At 44.4% G+C, this 19791-nt stretch overlaps 1 protein-coding gene across 1 annotated transcript in view; it reads right to left on the bottom strand.

Moving 5' to 3' along the window:
• arhgap10 (Rho GTPase activating protein 10) overlaps window positions 1-19791 on the bottom strand; it is a 46241-nt gene that overhangs the window by 12888 nt on the left and 13562 nt on the right. The window contains exons 2-20 of the mRNA XM_076033069.1: window positions 18808-18903; window positions 18515-18576; window positions 17217-17288; window positions 16958-17059; window positions 15532-15642; window positions 15298-15402; window positions 14765-14894; window positions 13076-13182; window positions 12868-12962; window positions 12543-12624; window positions 12349-12391; window positions 12156-12224; window positions 11537-11611; window positions 9412-9496; window positions 7812-7870; window positions 5800-5905; window positions 4101-4260; window positions 2344-2488; window positions 1167-1323 (exon numbers count right to left, since the gene is read on the bottom strand). Of these exons, the coding sequence (XP_075889184.1) occupies window positions 1167-1323; window positions 2344-2488; window positions 4101-4260; window positions 5800-5905; window positions 7812-7870; window positions 9412-9496; window positions 11537-11611; window positions 12156-12224; window positions 12349-12391; window positions 12543-12624; window positions 12868-12962; window positions 13076-13182; window positions 14765-14894; window positions 15298-15402; window positions 15532-15642; window positions 16958-17059; window positions 17217-17288; window positions 18515-18576; window positions 18808-18903 (1861 nt within the window). The remainder of the gene's footprint in view (window positions 1-1166; window positions 1324-2343; window positions 2489-4100; window positions 4261-5799; window positions 5906-7811; window positions 7871-9411; window positions 9497-11536; window positions 11612-12155; window positions 12225-12348; window positions 12392-12542; window positions 12625-12867; window positions 12963-13075; window positions 13183-14764; window positions 14895-15297; window positions 15403-15531; window positions 15643-16957; window positions 17060-17216; window positions 17289-18514; window positions 18577-18807; window positions 18904-19791) is intronic.

The raw sequence follows: 19791 nt of genomic DNA, 5'->3' as shown, positions 1-19791 counted from the left end.
CTGCTGAGCTGGGACACAGACTTTGGCTTTTTTTTCTTTTCTTTTTTTCCCAACAGCTCACTTTAGCTGAGGGAAAGAAGGACGAAGGGACAGCGGATGGAGGGAGGGTTGGGGGGGTAAAAAGAAAAAGAAAAAAAAGAAGAAGTCGACTTCAAGGTGAATGTGTAGACATGACACAGCGGAGAGTCTAACATCTGCAGCGTAACCCAATAATTCATCTCCCGCATCAACATTCAAGACGAGCCACAAGCTGGAAACAACAAAAAAAAAAAAAAGAAAAGAAAAAAAGGGCCAAGGACTCAGAAGAGCGGGCGAGGGAGAAAAGAGGAGGGGGGAGAGAAAGAGAGAGAGAAAGAGAGAGAGAGAGAGAGAGAGAGAGCGTGCGAGCGAGTGAGCAAGCTCCAGTCTCTGAAGTGCTTTCCATCCAGACGGACGGACGGACGGACGGAGCGAGAGACAAAAGACAGGCAGCGTATATTTGACTAATAGCATAATTATAGACGTGGGCACAAAAATTTCACTCGAGATTCGTCATTGTTTTTCGGTTTTGATTAACTTATGTATTATTCAGTGAAGCGGCTGCGGTATGCACGGCGTTTATGTGACTGACACAAACCATCCGCCCAAACACCCGAGTGGATCAAACGCACGGCCGTCAGCGCCGCCGCCGCCCCTCCAGCAGCCCGCTGGAACTCTTGAAAAGTCCCAGAAAACTCACTTAGTCATTATGCACAAGTGCCTGTGTCAAAATATGTGTCAGTCAACTCTGCAGAAAGTGGGGGTGTGTGCATACAGCCCTTTGTGATGTCACCAAGGGCAGACAAATCTCCTGTATGAGTTTTTTTTTATTTCTTTAGCAGAAGGCTGGAAACACAGGGCTGACTAAATAAGATGTTTTCTCGCTTTTTTTTTTTTTTTGCATGATTGTATGAAGTTGCACCACTGGCGTAAAGAACAGATTTAAGAAAAAAAGAAACACTAAAATTGTCTTTTGCCCCAGTATGCTTAATGTGTAATGTTTTTGCTGGATTCATGTTGTACTGTTGGTAAAATATCCCGGACTGCCCGCAGGGCTCCAACCGCTCCGCGCAGGCCAGCGTTGCCTTTTTTAATCTCGATGCAAAGACGTATGGAATGGGGGACGGCAGCCCGGTGGAGTCACTCACTTGGAGTTGCTGCCGGAGCTCAGACTCTTGCTCAGCGGGACGTGGTCGCTCCTCTCGGTGGGCGTCTCCGAAGCCGAGGCCGACGACGACTGCGACGACACGGACTCGTTGCTGCCCATCGACGTCTCGTCCGTGGCCAGGCTGGAGGCGTCGCCCACTGAAGACACCGGCGGAGGAGGAGGAGGAGAAGCAAAGGAAAAAAGACGAGGTCTATTCGGGGGCTGATAGCACGGATATGATAGCGCGGCTGATAAAACAGATGAATAATTTATCAACACATGTGCAAACGCCGCGTCAACAGGGGAATTTATGAATCAATTGGCTGTCAAAACAGGAAAGACTAAAAGGCCAACTCTCCCTCTCTCTCTCTCTGTTCTTTTAATGCGGCTCTGCTGTAACAGACTCCTGAGAAGAAGCAGAGAAGTTTTTAGGTTTTATAGTTGGACCTTGAGAGTGTGTCAGAGCTTAGCTGGGGAGAAACAAGCGACAAACAGACGTGGAAACAAAAGAAGCTATCGATGTCAGAGTTTCCTTCGCTGTGTTTCTGCTTTATTCTAGCTGAGGACAAAGCAAAACAAAACCTCCATCCAAATCTTTAATTTTAAATAGATTAAATGGGATTAGTGCTGACAACAGTACTGCTCTGTCAATGTATTAACAATATTTATTCATCCTGGCTTCGCGCAAGCTGGACTCTGCTTTTAATGAGATGTTATTTGAGCGTTTGACACGTAACCTGACAGTGATCGAGTTGAATTCGGAGCTGAGCGGAAATCTGATGCGACTAAACGTACCTACCAAAAAATAATTTGAGCGCTGCCAACTGCAACTGCTTACATTCAAAAATGTAACTGCCCGCCCCTGTTCTACAAAGTACCGTGGATGGAAAGAGCGTTTTCTGTTATTTCATTTTGAATTGATGTGAAACAGCCTAACACAATAAATAACCATCTGCACTGTCGGGCTACAAATGTTTCTTTTCTTTTCTATGATGGTAAAGTTACAGTCTTACTTACACCCTGGAAACCACCCTGGATTTCTATAGAAAAACCCTATTGCTGCAGCGTCTCCGCTTCGTTCATATGAGCTAACGGCACATCATCTAAAAGTGCAGACTTACCACAACTAAAGTGTAGAAAGTTGGCAGGTGCACGCACACACGCACACATGCGCTTACCATTCTGAATGTCTAGGGCTTGTGGATTGTAGACAGCCAGGGGCCGATTCTGCCGACTCTGCTTCTTGGACTGCCTCGTGGGAGCAGAGGAAGACACTGGGGCAGCAGGTGAAAGGGGGCACGACTCGGGAGCATCTGCAAAGATCTGAATACACAATGCGAATGAGTCTGGAGCGTGGCGGAAGAAGTGCACGGCGCGGGATTTATGTGGCCGAAATGGAAAAAAGGCCATTTGCTGCCTCAAGGCCTCCTTGATTGGACCCTTAAAACCCTGCGAGTGTGATTTTTGTTTGGCGCCAAGACAAACGAGAGACACTTTGAGTGCAACGCAATCACTTCCTGAGCGGCGAAGGAGTCAGGGCGACGCAACGCCTGGAGACTGACCGATTCTACCAGATTGCGAGAAAAACCCCCACAAATATCGTGGCCGGGGTCCGCGGAGGGGCTGCCCGGGCCGGAACGGCCTGTTTACACCGGCCCCCGTGTTTACATATGAACTTCAGATGGCGGAGTTGAAAGAGAACGGTGCTGCCGAGGAGAGGAAGTCTCGGCAGAGCCTGGGAGAAGGATCACAGGCAGCGAGAGGCGGGAGAAAAAGGGAAGGGAGGAGATAGAGAGAGCGCGAGCGAGCGAGTGAGAGAGAGCGAGAGAGCGAGAGAGCGAGAGAGGAAGTGGCAGGGAAAAAGTGAGAAGGAGTGCGAAGGGGAGAGGCAAGACACAGAGGAGGGGCCATGAGAGAGAAAGTTTGTGGGAGCGAGGCGGATAGAAAAAGTGAGAAATCTGATATGGCTGAGAGTCTGCGCGGCCCCCCCCCCCCCACCTCCTCTCCCTCTGCAGATGGAGGTGAATGTAAAACAGAGTCTGCTGCTGGTATCTGGGGGTATCAACAGTCTGGAGAGGGACTGGGCTGCGAGGGAAGTTAATGCCTGTCTGTCTGCTCAACCCTCCCCCCCCCCCCACCACCCCACCCCCACCCCCCACCCCCTGCTCCAACCACCACTGCTGTACTTTTTTCCTTCCCTTCCAGAGGGGCTGCTTGCTGCATTCCAACGCTGCACGCTCCATCACCTGGACACAGGCAGGAGCGCTCCGAGAGCGATATTAAAGCTTTCTTCTTTTTTTTTTTGGAAGCACAGTAGTTTGCCGGTTTGCTGTGTTCTCATGCACCCCCACCCAACACCCCACTTTAGAGTTATGAGGCCGAGTGGGGACGCGGCGCAGACACGCGTCGTCTGCTCCTTAATGAAGCTGGGGAAAACAAACAAATTAATTACATTTTTTAAAAAAGAAAAGGAAAAAAAACAGTTTTCACCTCTACTGCGCAGCGCCGTTTAACTTTTCAAAGACCGGTATTAGGCTGCCAAAGTGATTATCCAAATTTTGGAAAGATTGCACGACGCCATGGCTAAAGGCTATGAACCAATTCAAAAGAAGAAATAAAAGCATCCATAGAGCAAAGGAGCCTTAGAAACAAAATGAAATTTTAGACAATCTAGAGAGTAATCAGATCGCCTAAAACGGAGAAAAAAACCCTCATTTGTTTAATACTTGAAGAAGCGCTTAGAGCTCCCCCTAATGGCCATACATATATATATACTTTAGTTTGAACATTAAACTGCTTCCAACATTGCTGCACTGTACGATAGACTGAGTGGAGGACAGGCAATGCGCCATGTGTGATTCAGGTGTGTGATTCAGTTCAAGGCTGCGGCTACAAAGCACAGCTCCGGATGATTCTGAGGCGAGGTCGCCATTACCTTTTCATGGTGTTCTATGAGGATCTCCACCACAATGTTTTGGAACTTGATGTCCATGATGGCAGCCACCGTCTCCTCCTGGGACCTCATCAGCGTGGGGCCGAACACGACGCCCAGGTTGGCCACCGTCATCATGTTGACTTTGCTGTGATCCACGACCCTGAGGAGCAGAAACGACACACAGAAATGTACCCAAGTCTGATCGCAGCAGTGTCCACGGCGAGCAGAATGAAACAAGAGGCTATTAAAAAGCTATTGGTATCAATGCTAAAAATCATGTTAGCCAATTAATGTCCAACCTTATTTCATTCTAAAACACTGCAGGACCTGCTCAGACATCTAGTGTGTTACACTGATTCTGAAATTACCATAACCTCTTTTGCACACAAAAAAATAACTGGCGAGAAGAATATGATACAGCAATTTAAAATAAGATGGATAAATTATATTTACTTTTTTACATTTACAACAGACCGTTTTCTTGTTAGGAGTTGAAAAAATGAGAATCAAGAGAGAGAGAGTCAATGTCTGAAACTGTCTATTTACATTATTTATATGGCAGATGTCTTTTTTTTTTATAACTTCTTTAACTTTCAACATCTAAATCTGTTTTGGAAGAGCTCATCTACGGTGGATGAAATCATATCCTATGAGGTCAAAACAAGTGGAGGTTGGGAGGAAAACAACAAGCCAAAACGTATCCGTGAAGATAAAGTTATTCGGACAGGTGAGGAGATTTCACACTGAAAATATGATAATATGCCGTGCATCTGCAGCGAGACAGTTTAAATAGCTTCAAAGGCTGCCTTTGAAGACAAAAACATTGGTGACAACTCACATTTATAACATCTCTGAAACCATTTCAGATAGCAGTGTGAAATTCTGGCTTTGCTTCCTTCCCCTGCAGGACATACACACACGCCAACTTCTGAAAAATATTCGAGTCTCTCCAGTCTGGAGAATTTCACGCTGGATAATCCTAATTCAATTTCAATAGCACTGCCTTTTTACCAGAGCCTGATTCTGCAGCGGGTTTCTATGAAATAAGATCCAGCAGACTTTCGCAGCCTCAGGGAAGAGGGATTATTTACTTATCTTCAATTTGCTCATATTTAGTTTATAAAAAGCTTGCTGAGGTAAAACCTTGTAATGTTGGCTAACACTATACTTCTTAAATCTCTCTTTTTACTTAATCTCGCAAATGGAGAGACGCTCAATAGCGGATCCATCCGAGGGTGTATAGAGAAATCTCAAAAGAGGGCTCGATGTGAGCAGCCCATTTAATTTCCCTTTACTGCCGTGCGGCACAACAGTGTGACAAGCAGGTATGGCAGTGGTGGTGATGTGGGGGGCTGCACGATCTGCCTCCGACAACTTTAAAACGTGCAGCAAAGTGACCTCAGAAGAGGCATTTAAAAAAACATTAAGCTAGAGGCTCCAATTTTCTTACCCGGCAGCCAACAAGTAGACAGAGGAGATGGAGTGACAGCAGGGAAGGGGGAGTGAAGAGAGTGGGAGTGAGGGAGATGGAGAGAGAAAGCATGTGGAGTGAGAATGAGGAGACAGACAGGAAGAGCCGAAAGAGAGGGAGGGAGGGAGGGATGGAGAGTGAGAGAGAAAGAGAGAGAGAGAGAGTGAGAGAGGAAGGGAGGGGGTGGCGATTGGGGTGAACTATGACCAAGGACCTGTGAGCACTCACTTGGCCAGATGCTTCATAAGCAGCCCGAGGACTTGTCGATTCCTCTCCGGTAGTCTGTGGACCAGGCAGTGGACGGCTTGGATGCGAGACTCCGGGCTGCCGCCCTCTGTTCAAACGCACAGGGAAGCCACACACTGGTGTTAAACTACAAGGAGTTCTCGACGCTCGCGGCGATGGCAAGCGGCCAACTCAGATGCAATAAAGCGCCGCGCGGGATTAGCACGTTGTTGATGATGCACATGATGATGATGGTGGTGGTGGTGATGATGATGATGATGAGCAATATGGGCTGGAGATACAGAGAATCTGGAGTAACAGAGCAGGTACAGAAAGAGCCACGACTAGTTGATTTAGTGAGTCATAGCTTTGTGTTTTTTTCTCTGTAATGGGGATAAAGAAATGATCCAAGCAGGAATCTTAAGCATCGCAGGAAAATCACTTCATGGTGCGCGAGGCACGGAGGATGACACATTGCGGTTGAGGTAAAGGGAGAAGGTGTGCGACGGTGATATATGTGGTCTGAAGCCTCCTGGAATTTGGCAGCAGGGATCACTGTGCTGCCGGGGGAGATAGCTTTACGCTGCCGCTGCCACCGTATAAAAGGGTTGTGTTAAAACCCCCAAGATCATCTCTTAAACATTTCCTCGCACATGGGCATCTGACTGCCCACGCACAGACAACACACACGCACACACACACACACACACACACACACATGCACTCAGAGGCACACAAAATATCATTACTATGGGAACGACAAGGATTTAAACATGCAAAAAGCTTCTTATGGATGCTGTCATCCATCAAAAAAAAAAAAATATTCGTTGCTAATCCATTTTTTCTCCTCTCGTTACGAGGGCATTGCGAGTGCCTGATAAAAATGTCAACCTGATCCAATTATAGCACTTGTTGGAATACGATTCAACTTAGGCCTGCTTAAATAGCATTTCATACGTAAATCTAGTTATGTGGGCAGATGAAAAATAGATTTGGGGCTCCCAGAGGTTGGCTTCCTGTCCATTCAAGGGCAAATGAAGTCAAATGTTTGGTTCATAACCCCATGAGCTCGAGCAGGTGTTTATGGCGTAATGGCATTATGTTAATCAGTGTCAAACACAATTTGTGCATTGAAAGTCACTAACATGCACGTTGTCATATCTCACTTGAAAGAAAATCTGACAAGCATGACTGCAAATGTCCCTTCATCCCCACCCTCCCCCCGAGATTCAAACCCGAAGCTGCATTTCAGAAGAATTTGACTGTGAAAAAAACAAAGGCTCTGTTTCCTGATTGGGGTGCAGAGTGTTGAATTTAGTGCCACCAAGCTGTGGGGCCATATATAACTTTACCATTATCAACTCTGACTTCAGAAAGTGCCATGGCACAAAGAAATGATTGCATGTAATGACGAAGTAACGTAAAATGACTGTCAGTGTCGTCTAGTGATGCTGTGGGCCTCCATTCTGTCAATTTCTTCTAGATGTATGAGTCTGTATGTGCGTCTTCTGCTAGTAGGTTTAAGGAAGTTCTGGTAGCTGATATCTGACTGACACCCCAGGTTAGTGACAACACCCACTTCTGGGTGTTTCGTTCGTCCCTTTCCAATAATTGTTCTAGGATATATCACTGAAGATCAGGGATGAAAAAAAGAAGATTCGGAATTTTGGCAAATATGCAACATTCAAATATTCTATCAGTTTTAGCTGTTCTCTCAGAGAGTAAAAACAACATATCCCAAGGCAATGTGGGCATGCTTTTGTTTTTGTTTTAAGTTATTGTGTTGACTGGCAGGAAGGTTCTTTAAAAGTTTAAAAAAAAAATGTAGCTTAGAGATTGAAAAAATGATTTTCAATCGAATGCATTTTTGATATCTTGCGGTGAAAATCTCTGCCGCAATAAAAGAACAGGCCTTATTAATAAAGCCATCTCATGTCCCAGGCGGTGAAACAAAACACACATGTACAATTTGGTTCACTGATGGCTGAATTTGAATGAGGGGAGATCAAACTTACTGGCAGGGCTAATAAACTCTTTGTACAGTCCGTAGGTCATCAGCGGCTCAGGGAGGCTCCTTCCGAAAGAGAGTGAGAGAGAAAGTGAGAGAGAAAGTGAGAGAGATAGAGAGAGAGAGAGAGAGAGAGAGAGAGAGAGAGAGAGAGAGAGAGAGGGAGAGAGAGAGAGGTGGGTTAGAGTTGAGCTGAGGGAGGGTGACGCAGAAACCGCTGCTGCACTGTTTTATAGGGTCTGCGCGCAGGAATGATTAATGTGGCCGGGCCACAGGATGGAATTAGATGGCCCACGCATTGAGATAACCAAGTTCATCTGAAGGTACTTTCACACTGCAGCTGGCCGGAAGCCAGAGGTATTTAGCCTCAGAGGAAACCGAGGAGATTGACCCTGCATTTTTCCAGCCGGCCGGCCGCTAAAAGACCTGCCAAATCAACACCCAGCGCGCTTTAACACGCCACAACAGTATGGATGCATTAACTCACACTGAGATAGACTGATGAACGGAAGCAGCCCATTTTGAGTGTCAAGTCCATTTGACTCTCTCGCAAACAGCAGTTGACGGCAGCGGTGGGAAGGGAAATATGAAATAACTTAATTATTGTTGACTTTATCTGACCTTTTTCACTTAATAAGCATAGACAATTTAATAACAATATTTCAATCACCAATTTACTTTTGGATTTTTAAATGAAATATCCCGGTAAACTGTTTCACACAGTGACTGACGCAAAACATTACCTTACTACCAAAAGTTACCTTTTTTTTTAAATTCCATTTCTTTTTCTAAAATTTAAGCACATCAGTTCAGCTGACCACCTTTTATTTAGAGCAGCCAAACATTAAAAATATAGCAGAGCCATTTCAAAGTCACAATATTGAACAAGGATGCACAAAGAATATTAACTGCTTGCACATAATTGTAGGATAACTGTGTTATTTTACTGTGTCTGTTCAAAAAAAAAAAAAAGTAGGCGAGCTCAAATCCCAGTTTGGTTTTCATTTAAATGAGCAAAGCCAACTAATTCCTCTGCTAAGTGGCTATGTTAACAAAAACAAATTAACATTTATTTTTATTTATTTATTTTTAAATGAAACTGGCTCCTCTCATTGCGACTGAGGCACATTGTTAATCTCCGAACCTTCCGCGCACTATCTGTCAGAACGGAAAGAGTTGGCGGCTGCGAAACACGCATACCGAATGCATCGTGACCTTGCATGAAGTTAATTATACTCAGGCACTTTACTTAATTAACTCAATGGTAATTTAAAAAGAAGGAAAAAAGACAATCAACAACGCATGGAGTGTTTTACAGTCAAGTGAACACGGGGGCCGTTGTATCCGTCAGACAGATGAAATGAGAAAAAAAAGCCGCCGCTGGTCTCTGAGGTCATCAGAGGTCAACATTAGGTCAAATTAGTGCCATAGCAACTGAATCGTGAAACGTTGTGGCTTATCAAGTCAATGAAAGCAGTGATTATTCATGAATCCAGCAGTCCCTCTCTACCCCGGTTTGATTTAATTTCCTCTGACATGACAGACCACTTTTTCCTTTTTTCTTTTTTCTTATGCACTTATCTGTCCATCTTCCTACAAAACCTTACCTTAGATAAAGCTTCAGGGCACTTGTGATGGTCTTGATGTCCCAGTCCTCACTGGCGGACAGGTCCAAGTTGTTGGAATTCTCGTCTGAACAGAACAAAATTGTGGGAAACATTTCTGATGGGAAATTCAAACGGCTGAGATTAAAAAGAAAATTGTTTCTCCCCCAATGACAAGCGGTCGAAGTGTGATTTTTTTGGAGTGCAGACTACATATGGTCAAATAAAAATTAGATATAGTTAACAGTGAGGACAGACAAGAGGCTTCAAGCCCTGGGAGACAAGAGCAGCCCCAGCCATCGACAGCAGGAAGCTACGACTTTAACACAGAACCACTGTGACTAAGACCATCCAAGCTTATTTAATCCATATTACTCAGCAGTGTCCACTGGGAATCCGGGGCTGTGGGGTGTTGAGGGTGGAAGAGACTTTAGTCACACCTGACGTAAATCAGTGGATACGGAAGGATAATGTGTGAGTGAGTTAAGCTCAACACGTGTACTTGGTCTCGCTAAGCTTCGAAGGTGCTCAGGGGTTTCATTTCTCCCAAGGACTGCAGGAAGAAGCGCTGTGTTAAAATCTATATAAATGAAGAAATTTGTGTGCAACTGTTAATTCTTCCATGAGTATTTCCTCATTCAGAGCATGTTCTAACCCCATATTTGGAAAACGGCAGCATTCTACATCAGGTCAAGTTTAAGAAATAATGAAAACCTTGAGACTAAAAAAGACAAATGGAAAATGTGAAAACAAATTTGACCGTACTTACCTGGAATTTGGAGGAATATTATTACCTAGCCCGTTGAGGAGTGTGTGAGCGCATGCACACACATTAGTGCAGAGAGGCAAGGAGGTGAAAAAAGGTGTATTGCAAAGTGCATTGAAAAGGTGCATTCAGAAGTGTCTTCAGAACAGAATTATGGATCTACTCGACTATTCAGCTGGCACATTTGGGTCTTAAACTTTCGAGCCTCCATTCAGTGTTAAGAAATAAAAGCAGATAGTTATTGCATTTAAATAAAGAAATGTCTAATGGGTTCAACAGTTTGTGGAATCTCATCAGTTTGCCTCAAACTTCCTTTATAAAGGAAACATACATGCACTGTGCGTTTCCTTCATAAATGTGCACCAGACATTTTTTTACCAGGCTTCTTTCTCTTGCATTGTTGCCCAACATTGGATAGGTGCAGCTCCATTTGTTTGTGCTGTAATGCGATGTGAGACGCGTATTGCATCGAGCAGCCCTCTCTGATTGGACCCTGGCCATGTCGGTGGGTGAGAGATAAAAAGGGAGGAGGAGTGGGCAGATATGAAGACTTTCTTCAGGGTTTAAAGCTCGCTTCACCCACTCACTGTGAACTGTTGTAGGCACGGTGGCTTTGTGAATGTAACGCTTTGTGTAGAAGTAGTACTACAGCTGTCACACGCGCATTAATTCAGGGACCGCAGACTTCTTTTTTTTTTTCGCACAGTGCACAAACATTCTCAACAATGGAAGTGCGAGCACGTTGAAGTGGTTGTGGCCTATCAACAGAAATGTCCAGGACGTGGCGCACTTCTATTCTCACTTTGAGATAATGTCTTGTAGCATAGCAGCGCAGGGGGGTTGAAGGAGCTGGAGCACGAGTTTGCAATAGTGGAGGTTTTGGGAAAGTAGAGTGGTTGCTTGAGTTTGTTGTCATTCTGAACACGGAGATGAGACTTGCCAGATATCTGCGAGAGACGCAGGCAACCAGAGAGCGTGCAGACAACAGTGGAAAGGACAGAGGACGAGCTAAGCATCGCTACGGAAAGTGGCTAAGTAATAGCGAAGCTCAGGACATGGTGTGAGGCATGATGGAAATGAAGAAAGCTGGAAGAGTTTTTACTTCAGGCAGAGGCCCAGGAAAAGGCACCAGAGAGGAGTTTGATTTAGCATAAGGACAAGAATGGGAGAGATATGAAACTAGCTGAGACACATCACAGTGCTTTATGTTTGAGAGGAGAGATGGTGCTCTGAAACCATCGACGTCTTTAGCTCGTCGCTCACAGGGCAGCTGCACCATTTAAGTTAAAATCTCACTTTATTTGCCTCCTACAGCAAATTTTGAAGAAAAAAAAAAGGTGAAAAGCACATCTTCAGACTCACCGATCATTAATGTGAGGAGCTTCTGGACCTTGGAGCTCACGCCAACAACTCTGTACAGTCCTAGGTCATTGATGCCTGGTAACAAATGGCAAGGAATTTTGAAACATTTTGCACCGATAGCTTTGCAATGAAATTACAAAATAATGTGTTCAATAAAATCAAAAGTTTAAATTCTGCAAACAACATGTTCGGAATAAAATCCATTGTTTCTAACTCCACACCAGTCATCTGCAGTACCTGACGGACACCCATTAGTTTCAATACTGGAATAAGCCTGCCCCCTAGTGTACATATATAGCTACCGCATGAATGCCACCTGTTTCTAGCTGTAACTCTCTACAGAGGCCTGTCAACTTGTGCAGTTATTTCTACAAACACAGTCTTTCTTATGCACTTGGCCTTTAATCTACATGTAAACAGATATTTTTGGAGACTTTGAGAACTCTTGCTTTTTCTGCTTAGAGTGTATAGGTTTTGTACTTTCTTTACTTTATATGTGGCTGGATGTGGACAAGAGTGTTTGAAAAAAATACAATTTCCCTGTAGAACAAAGACTAAGCCAGAAACCAGCTACCTGTGGGAAAACAAGGCCTTATAATGTCATTTAATCTGAGCTCACCTCTCGTTTCGATGGCGTTGATCGAGTTCTTTAAAAAACTTAATCCCACGTCATCAAGCTGGGCATCAACTGCAGATGTGAGAAGCAAAAACATGAAACGTGCTGAAGCCTCAAAACGATGAAATATTGTGATTTTGACGTGTATATATATATGTATATATATATTTCTTTTTAGTGCAGCCAGATCACATACTTCCTCTCTCTTTAGAGTAAGTCCTCTCCAGGGAGTGGCCAATCTGTTGGAAAAGATGACACCTCTGTTCGCTTTGTCATGTTTCAAACATATATGAGTTGGAGCATATTGCAGAAAAGACTATGTGCAATTTTACTGATTTAAAACAGCCAAAATGTGTTTGGAACACATGAGCTATCGTGCAGGTAACTCACAGGTTCCTTGCCACCCATGGCCTGCAACCAGAACCTGTAGTCATCCTCGGACAGAGCCTGTACAGTCAGCAACGTCCCCGGCCTGGACAGAGACAGAACACATTACACATTAGCATGAGGCAAAAGGCTGAGACATTATTATTATTATTATTATTATTATTATTATTATTATTATTATTATTATTATTATTAAGACTGTGCCATAATGAGTCAATGCAAAGAATCTGAATCTTTCACACCGATTCACAAAGAGCCTCAGTGTTCACCAGAGCTATTCCTAAGCTCCACATGAGCAGCGTGCGTTGCAGAAAGAGTCGTGACGTACCGGTCGGTTATATCGAGTTCCAAACAGAACCTCCTGTCCAACACGTCTGTGGTTTTACGGACGCATGATTTCAGTGTGACGGATTCGGTCTCGCCCTGCGAAAGCAAAAAATACGCCGAGGCGAATCGCTCGTATGAACACAAATTAGTGCGCCACGTTGTGTAAGTAGTGCAGGTGTGAGCGTCCGACTGCGCCGTGCGCAACTCACATTCTTCCCACCAGACCGGTGGTCAAAGGTCATCATGTGCAAGATCTTCTGCTCTTTGACAAACGTGCAGTAGCGTTTGACCCAACTTGAACCGAAGGGAGGCGGCCCTGCGGAGAGAACAATGAAGAGATGTGACACCGATATTCAGCAGTGTTTGGACTGGAACATTCACGGCGACCTATCGTGGGAGGATCAGGGAGGATATCTAAAATGACAATGTGTGTCAGCGGAGGAGCCACCAAAACAAATACGCTCTGCCAGACTTCGATTTGAGCAAATGTTTGCAGGAACGCAACGCTACGTCGCCACTTCTGCTGGTTGGAGACACTTTAAGGCTGACTTGATTAGAGTGGCGTTTTTTTTTTTCATTCTTTTTTTGTTTGTGTCTTTGATGCTCGAAGTTAATTTGGTACAGAAAACATGTCAAGAATTAGGCAAAATATTTTGATTTCGAGGCTCCTCTGGGCTTCTCTGCGCTCCACCTCCGGAAGCTATCGCACCCAATCTAGATGCCGCTTGCAATTCCACTGTGTACATGCTGCACATTTCCCAGAAGCAACTCACTGCTGAGCTTAATGGAAAATAGGCCCAGAGTCTATTTTAGTCCCGCTAATGTCTGGCTGCACAGACTCGATCAATCAGCGCTAAGAAATAAGACGTAGGTTAAGTGTCCCACCGCTGGGTGTGTTTCACTTTTTAAACCTGCTGAAAAGAAACAGTCATTTACGTTGGATCTGGAAATAATCAGCATGAACCAGTTGAGAGGTAATTCAGGATGCAAAGCCAGTAAAAGCTCCTCTTCAGACAGATATCATTTATTATGCATGGTGGCAAACTGGCTTCGAGCAGTTGTTTGTAATTTCATTTTCATGGCAACATTAACATCTTGCAAATAGAAACTCCAGTTGTGCAACCATGGGTGTGTCCGTCTTAAAATACAAATGAGCCAGACACATTGTTGCTTCACTGCTACTGTGGCACAGACGAGAAAGAGAGAGTGAGAGAGAGAGAGAGATTGAGAGACTATCTTTTTGATACTTTTTAAATCAGCCAAGCAGTCAAAACAAGCTTTTCCCAACTAGCTGAAAAGCTTTACTCAGGTTTTGAGACGCGGCTATTGTCGCAGCTACCTGACTTGCAAACGATCTGCTTGTTACAAATTAACAGAGGGAGAGGCTGCGTCAAGGAGTAATAAATGTTTTCATGTGCTCCGCAGTAATGTCCCTGCAATAAATATCACGGGGTACTGACTTAGTTATAAACTTGGCAGGGGAGACGTGACAGAGGAATCCAAATTAAAAAGATGGTTTTGCGTCAAACAAGTTTACAGAGAGCGGACTGCGTGTGACGCTCTGGATGTTTACAGGAGGGGCTGCGGTGTGTAAAAGCGCATGAGTCACCTCATGCGCGTCACGCATGGAATGTCTTGGCTTCCTCGAGATCACTGCAGGTAATGTGATTAATATTGTCCTCATTGATTATGAACTAATTTACTCGTGCTCAGGCTGCAATTCCACTTCATGATCTACAAGGTCACACAGAGGTCGTCCTCTTCCTCTCCAGCAAAAAGGAAATCATATTAATCACTAGTTGAGAGGAAGGATGATTGGCCAGATGAGCTGGTTATACTTCAACAAATTCGAATCTATTGATGCAAAGGTGTTTTTTTTTTTTGTTTTTTTCATTTACGTTTTTCCTGCACGTAGAGGTAGCCTTCACAGCTGATGGGGCTGGTCTGCCTGTACTCCTGAGGTGCCTCCCTGATCCTCTTCATCAGCTCATACACCTCCGATCGCGTGCCCTCGAAGCGACTCCGTGTCTGGAGGGGAGGAAATAATGCATTAGCTGCAATCATGCTGGAAACCACCGAGAACCCACTCACTGAAAAAAAAAAAGAAAATACCTGAAAATACCCAAACTCCCTCAAGCTAGTTTTCATTTCAGTTTCATACTTAGTCAACTAAAACCAAAACTGAAACAGAGATAAGATTGGTAAGGTTGCTCTGTAATATTGGTCTTAATCACTGAACATATCACATGATCAAAGTCTCAATCAACATGAACATTAGCAGCTAATGATTGCAATTATTTGCTTGAATTATATTGAAGTGTGAATGTTTTGTGATGCTAAAATGTTTCATATTAAACAGCCTCAACGTCATTATTTGAAATAGACTTTAGCAACCAATATATACACACAATGAAACATTCACGTCTCTTACGTTTTGAATGTTGATCTGCAGCGCTCTTTTGTAATGGTCAAAGTCCTTGGCAAGCTCATAGCCCTGGTGATAGAAGGTAAAGACTGTCTGGAAAAAGGCCAGCATCTGCAAGAGTCAAAGACAGAAAGTATCACTCAAAGTGCCTTTGTTTGAAAGATCAAATAATTTAATACATTGGTGCATTGAATATTGTCTCCTGACAAATTGAGCACGTGGCGTTTAAGAATCCCTCACCGGCTCGACACACTCAAACTTCTTCCTCTCCTGGATCTCCTGCAGCTTGCAAACATAGTCCAGTGACTCCTCCTGAAAGTGGTTCCTCATGGTTTCTACCAGGCCGTCTGCCTGAGGAGGATACACACGGAAAGATTACAGAAACAGATCGAATGAAAGAGAGCGATATGGTCTTTGTCAAACAGCGGGCCTGGAGTTTCCCACAGAATCAAGACTCTGTGTTTGTGGGGGTGAGGCAACCAAGTATGATCGGCAAATATTTGATTCAATAATTCAAGATAACACAATGAAACGAGTACAGCCTTTCGTTTACTTTTGTTTAAACTGTACCGCCCTCCAAAATAAATGAATGTCGAGGAAGCAGTGGAGTGGTTTTTGATATTCAAGGACACTTATGTTAGTCTGCTGTCCATTGACGTCTCAAAGAGCTGTTTATTCTGCCCGGCATAACACGTCCAAAACCTTTAACGAATATCACTGATTCACTGGCTCATTCACCAGCAACGTGTTCACCTCGAACAGAACCGGAGGCATGTCGGAAGCTTTCTTGGATCACTCTTTGGATGAGAGACAAGTTACGTACAGCTCATCCCAGCCAGTGCACAGAACATGTAGGGACAGAAAGAAAAGCCGTCTACAGCCTGGGGGCAGATTTACACAGAGAAAAACTCTGGTTGTTTGGATCAAAAAAAAACTGAAAAAAAAATCTCCCTTTACTCACAGAACTCATTATTGCGCAATCACTGAACAGTAGTAATAATAATGTCCAAGCATACAAAGATTAAAAAGGATTATTGGCCGGCGTCCTGAGCAGCTCACTGTAAGAATCGTGACGGATGTGGATTGAAACCATGCATGCTACTGTTCACACAGTGCTTTCACACCCGATGCTGTGTTAATAAAGTTCATGACTGCTGCGGCTGCGACCTAACGTGAAAGTCTATTTGTTCAAGTCTGCGCCGGTACTACAGAGCCGACTGTCAGAGGGGGCCGAGGGCGGCCCGCAGCAATGACCTCCGCGGCTTGGAGGGTCTTCCCCGCGCAAGTGTGCGAAACATATGGCTGAGCCCCACAAAAGGGGCACTATTCCGACTGCTTGTTTGTTTATTTGCTTAACTCTAAACGCTCGCATGTTAGCAGCACAGCGCTGAATTTCTCCCCCGCGCGGCACAGCGGCCACATCTGACCTTGGGGCCAAACAGCGCGAGTGAGTCCACATTTCCTCTCCAGGCAGGCCAGGAAAAGCGCCGCTGCGAGGCACGTCAATGGAAAGTCGCACGGTCCGGCGGCCAAAGACGCAAAAGTAAAAACAGGAATGGCAAACTAAACAGAAGGCACGTTTCCATCTCTGCATGTTTCGTTTCTGCAAGGGAGGGAGAGAGGCAGGAGGCGGGGGGGGAGGGAGGGTCCTGGCAGGGGTAAGTACCTCCTGGAGCTGCGGCTCCTTCTTCTTCGCTGACATGTTGAGCAGCTTCTCCAGGGAGCTGTAGTACTTCTCCGTTTCTTTCTCATACTTTTTCCTCTCCGCCTTGACGGGGGTTGCGGAGGAAATTCGGACACGCAGAGGGAAACACGGAAGCACAAGATTACGAGGGGTACAAATAATTAGGCCGCATCAGAAGTCGTCCGCTGTGATGTATTTTAGAATCAGACAAAAGAGGAGGGATGAAAGCGTGATGTATTACCCTGACAATACCAAGGTGCTCTTTCCTGAACTTCTCCAGGGGTTTCATCAAGGTTTCAGTAATGTTCCTCATCTGGACGGACACAGAAGCCAGAACAGTGACAAAGAGCATTAAATAGCTCATGAAACGCAGGAACATTTCCCACTCATTCACATTTACTGACAGTTGGAGCGCCAGAGTCAATCTACCAAATAACTATTAATTGGTGTCACGCAATCTCACACATTCAAGTTTCTTATCTACAAAATCAGCACGTGTGAAATGTGTGAATACAGTGCAACTGTACATTTCCTCATTCCTGCTGTGCTTCTGCTGCCTTGGCTGCAGTGCATGCCCAGGCTTGCTCGACCATCCTACTCAACATGCACTCGTCCCACTCTGCTCAGTGGGGGCCACGCTGAGCAGCATGTTCGTCATTTTGTTCCCAGCCTGGCACTAAAACACTCAACTCTGTCATCTACCGACGACCGGGTCCACATTCTGGCCTCGGACGCCACTGACAGACATTAGAACTGAAAGGCTTTTACATACAATTGGTGATAAAAGTGTGATTTTTCAATCCAAGCAAGACGGATACATTTTTCAGAGGGTTTTACTGCTGTCCACTGAGCCTGCTTTAAACCGTTGCACAACATTAAACATTAACCTTAACTACCATGCTATAAAAAACAGTGAAGTTCCACTTGAGGGCGTATCCACACACACACACACACACACACACACACACACACACACACACACACACACACACACACACACACACACACACACACACACACACACACACACACAACACCTTGGAAATAGAAGTGTTACTTCTTTTGCAATAGCTCGTCCTCATATTGCAAACACAGGGTTTTTCTTGCTTATGAACTCCTGATCTATTGCTACGGCTGCATGCAGCAACAGACGGTACAATTAAGTTGGGCCTTGATGCAAGTGGTAGCTTAGGTGTCTTGGTATTTAGGTCTTGTGTGTAATAATGTGGATACGTCGTCTCTGCAGCCACTCCCTGTAGGTGCTGTGACAATGACCCTTAGACGCCTGCGACGGCACGTCTGAGCACTAGCATGACTTCACCATTCACCAGGAAACTGCTTTGCGCTGCTGACTTAATGGAGAACGTCAAAGGAAATGTTGATCTACATGGCTGGGGAATAAAACAAGGCGTGACACACGGGCTGCAGGAGTGAAACGGTCAGTTATAAGGCTCACTGCAGGCCTTAGGAAGAAGACAGACAGACACAGACACAGTTTTTTTCTTGGCTTCCAGGCAGGTTCTGACTGGTTGTTCTCACCATCAACTCTCTTTGGTCTTCTAGGTTCTTGAGGAATGAGGAAAACTCTCGCAAAGAGTCATCTGTGGAAAAGAACAAAATCAAAGTTTGTAGCCTCTCACAACACAACCTGAAATAATAATAATAATGATAAAAAAAAAATAAAATAAAAATTGGGATGATGAGCCGCTTCCACAACAGGTGCACCAACCCTGGTGTCAGCAAATGCCCATAAAGACCCATAAACACACATTTACAGAGCGTGTCAGCAGGGGAAACTAGTTGTTAATTTACATACAGACTTGCTCCCTTACCAATACACTTCTCATCGTCTGTCTTCGCATCACCGATGTACTCGAACTGAAACTCTCCCAGGCACTGGGCAAACTTCCGCTGAGCCAAACCGAGCTCTGTAAACAAACAAACAAACAATCAAAGAGAAATCATTTTAACAACCAATTCATTGTTGGCCTATTAGGATGCTGTATTTAAGCTGAATACTCTTTAAAAACTCATTGGTGTATTGCATTAACGGGAAAAAGAGTCACCGAACAAGTAAGTAAGATGACAACGCACAGAATTTGTCATATGAAGGAATCTTGAAAGCAAACAAACAATATCTAAATATAAGCTGTCGAGAAAAGTAGAGGTAACGCGTCAAGATGTGTTGCACCACAAACATCCTGTTAGACTGCTACATCCTGCATGTGCAGTAGGTGCAGAACTGATGACTAACATAGGGTGCTTGGCACACAGAGAAGTCTTATTCTCATAATGTGTCAAAAAATATTTTCTGAAGAAAAAAAATATGTATACATAGATATATACACACATTTATATATGAGTAAAAGGTGCTACAGAGATTTAAAAAAAAAATAAAAACTTTAAGCAACTTAAGGCAGTGCTTTTTTTTACTTTAACCTCCAAAAAATATGAATCGATTCCCAATAGAAAATAATAATACACTGCACTGATCACAAACACAGTGGATGATCCTCTATGTGGCACCTGGGACCATATCCAGATCTTCAGCAGCACATTCGGTCAGACACAATGTTTGGATGTTAACCTAGTGCATGTTCCTAATGATTACACAGGCCCAAACACTCGAGGAGACCGCAGACTCTACACAGGAAGGTGCTCTACACCTGGGAGTTGAGCCCAAGACCATATTGCCATGAGCAAGGAGCAGCTGGCACTAGCATTACATAATTATACTGAGGATATTCTATAAACATTTATTCAGACCAAATGCTAAAAAAGAAAAAAAGGTATTGAAAATTGAAAACAGAAAACTG

Source organism: Nelusetta ayraudi, unplaced genomic scaffold (assembly GCF_046127955.1).
Source record: "Nelusetta ayraudi isolate G7.1 ecotype Tasmania unplaced genomic scaffold, CSIRO-AGI_Nayr_v1 ptg000004l, whole genome shotgun sequence".
NCBI lineage: Eukaryota > Metazoa > Chordata > Actinopteri > Tetraodontiformes > Monacanthidae > Nelusetta > Nelusetta ayraudi.
The sequence above is the reverse complement of the archived record's forward strand: the minus strand, read 5'-3'. Positions and strand labels throughout refer to the sequence as shown.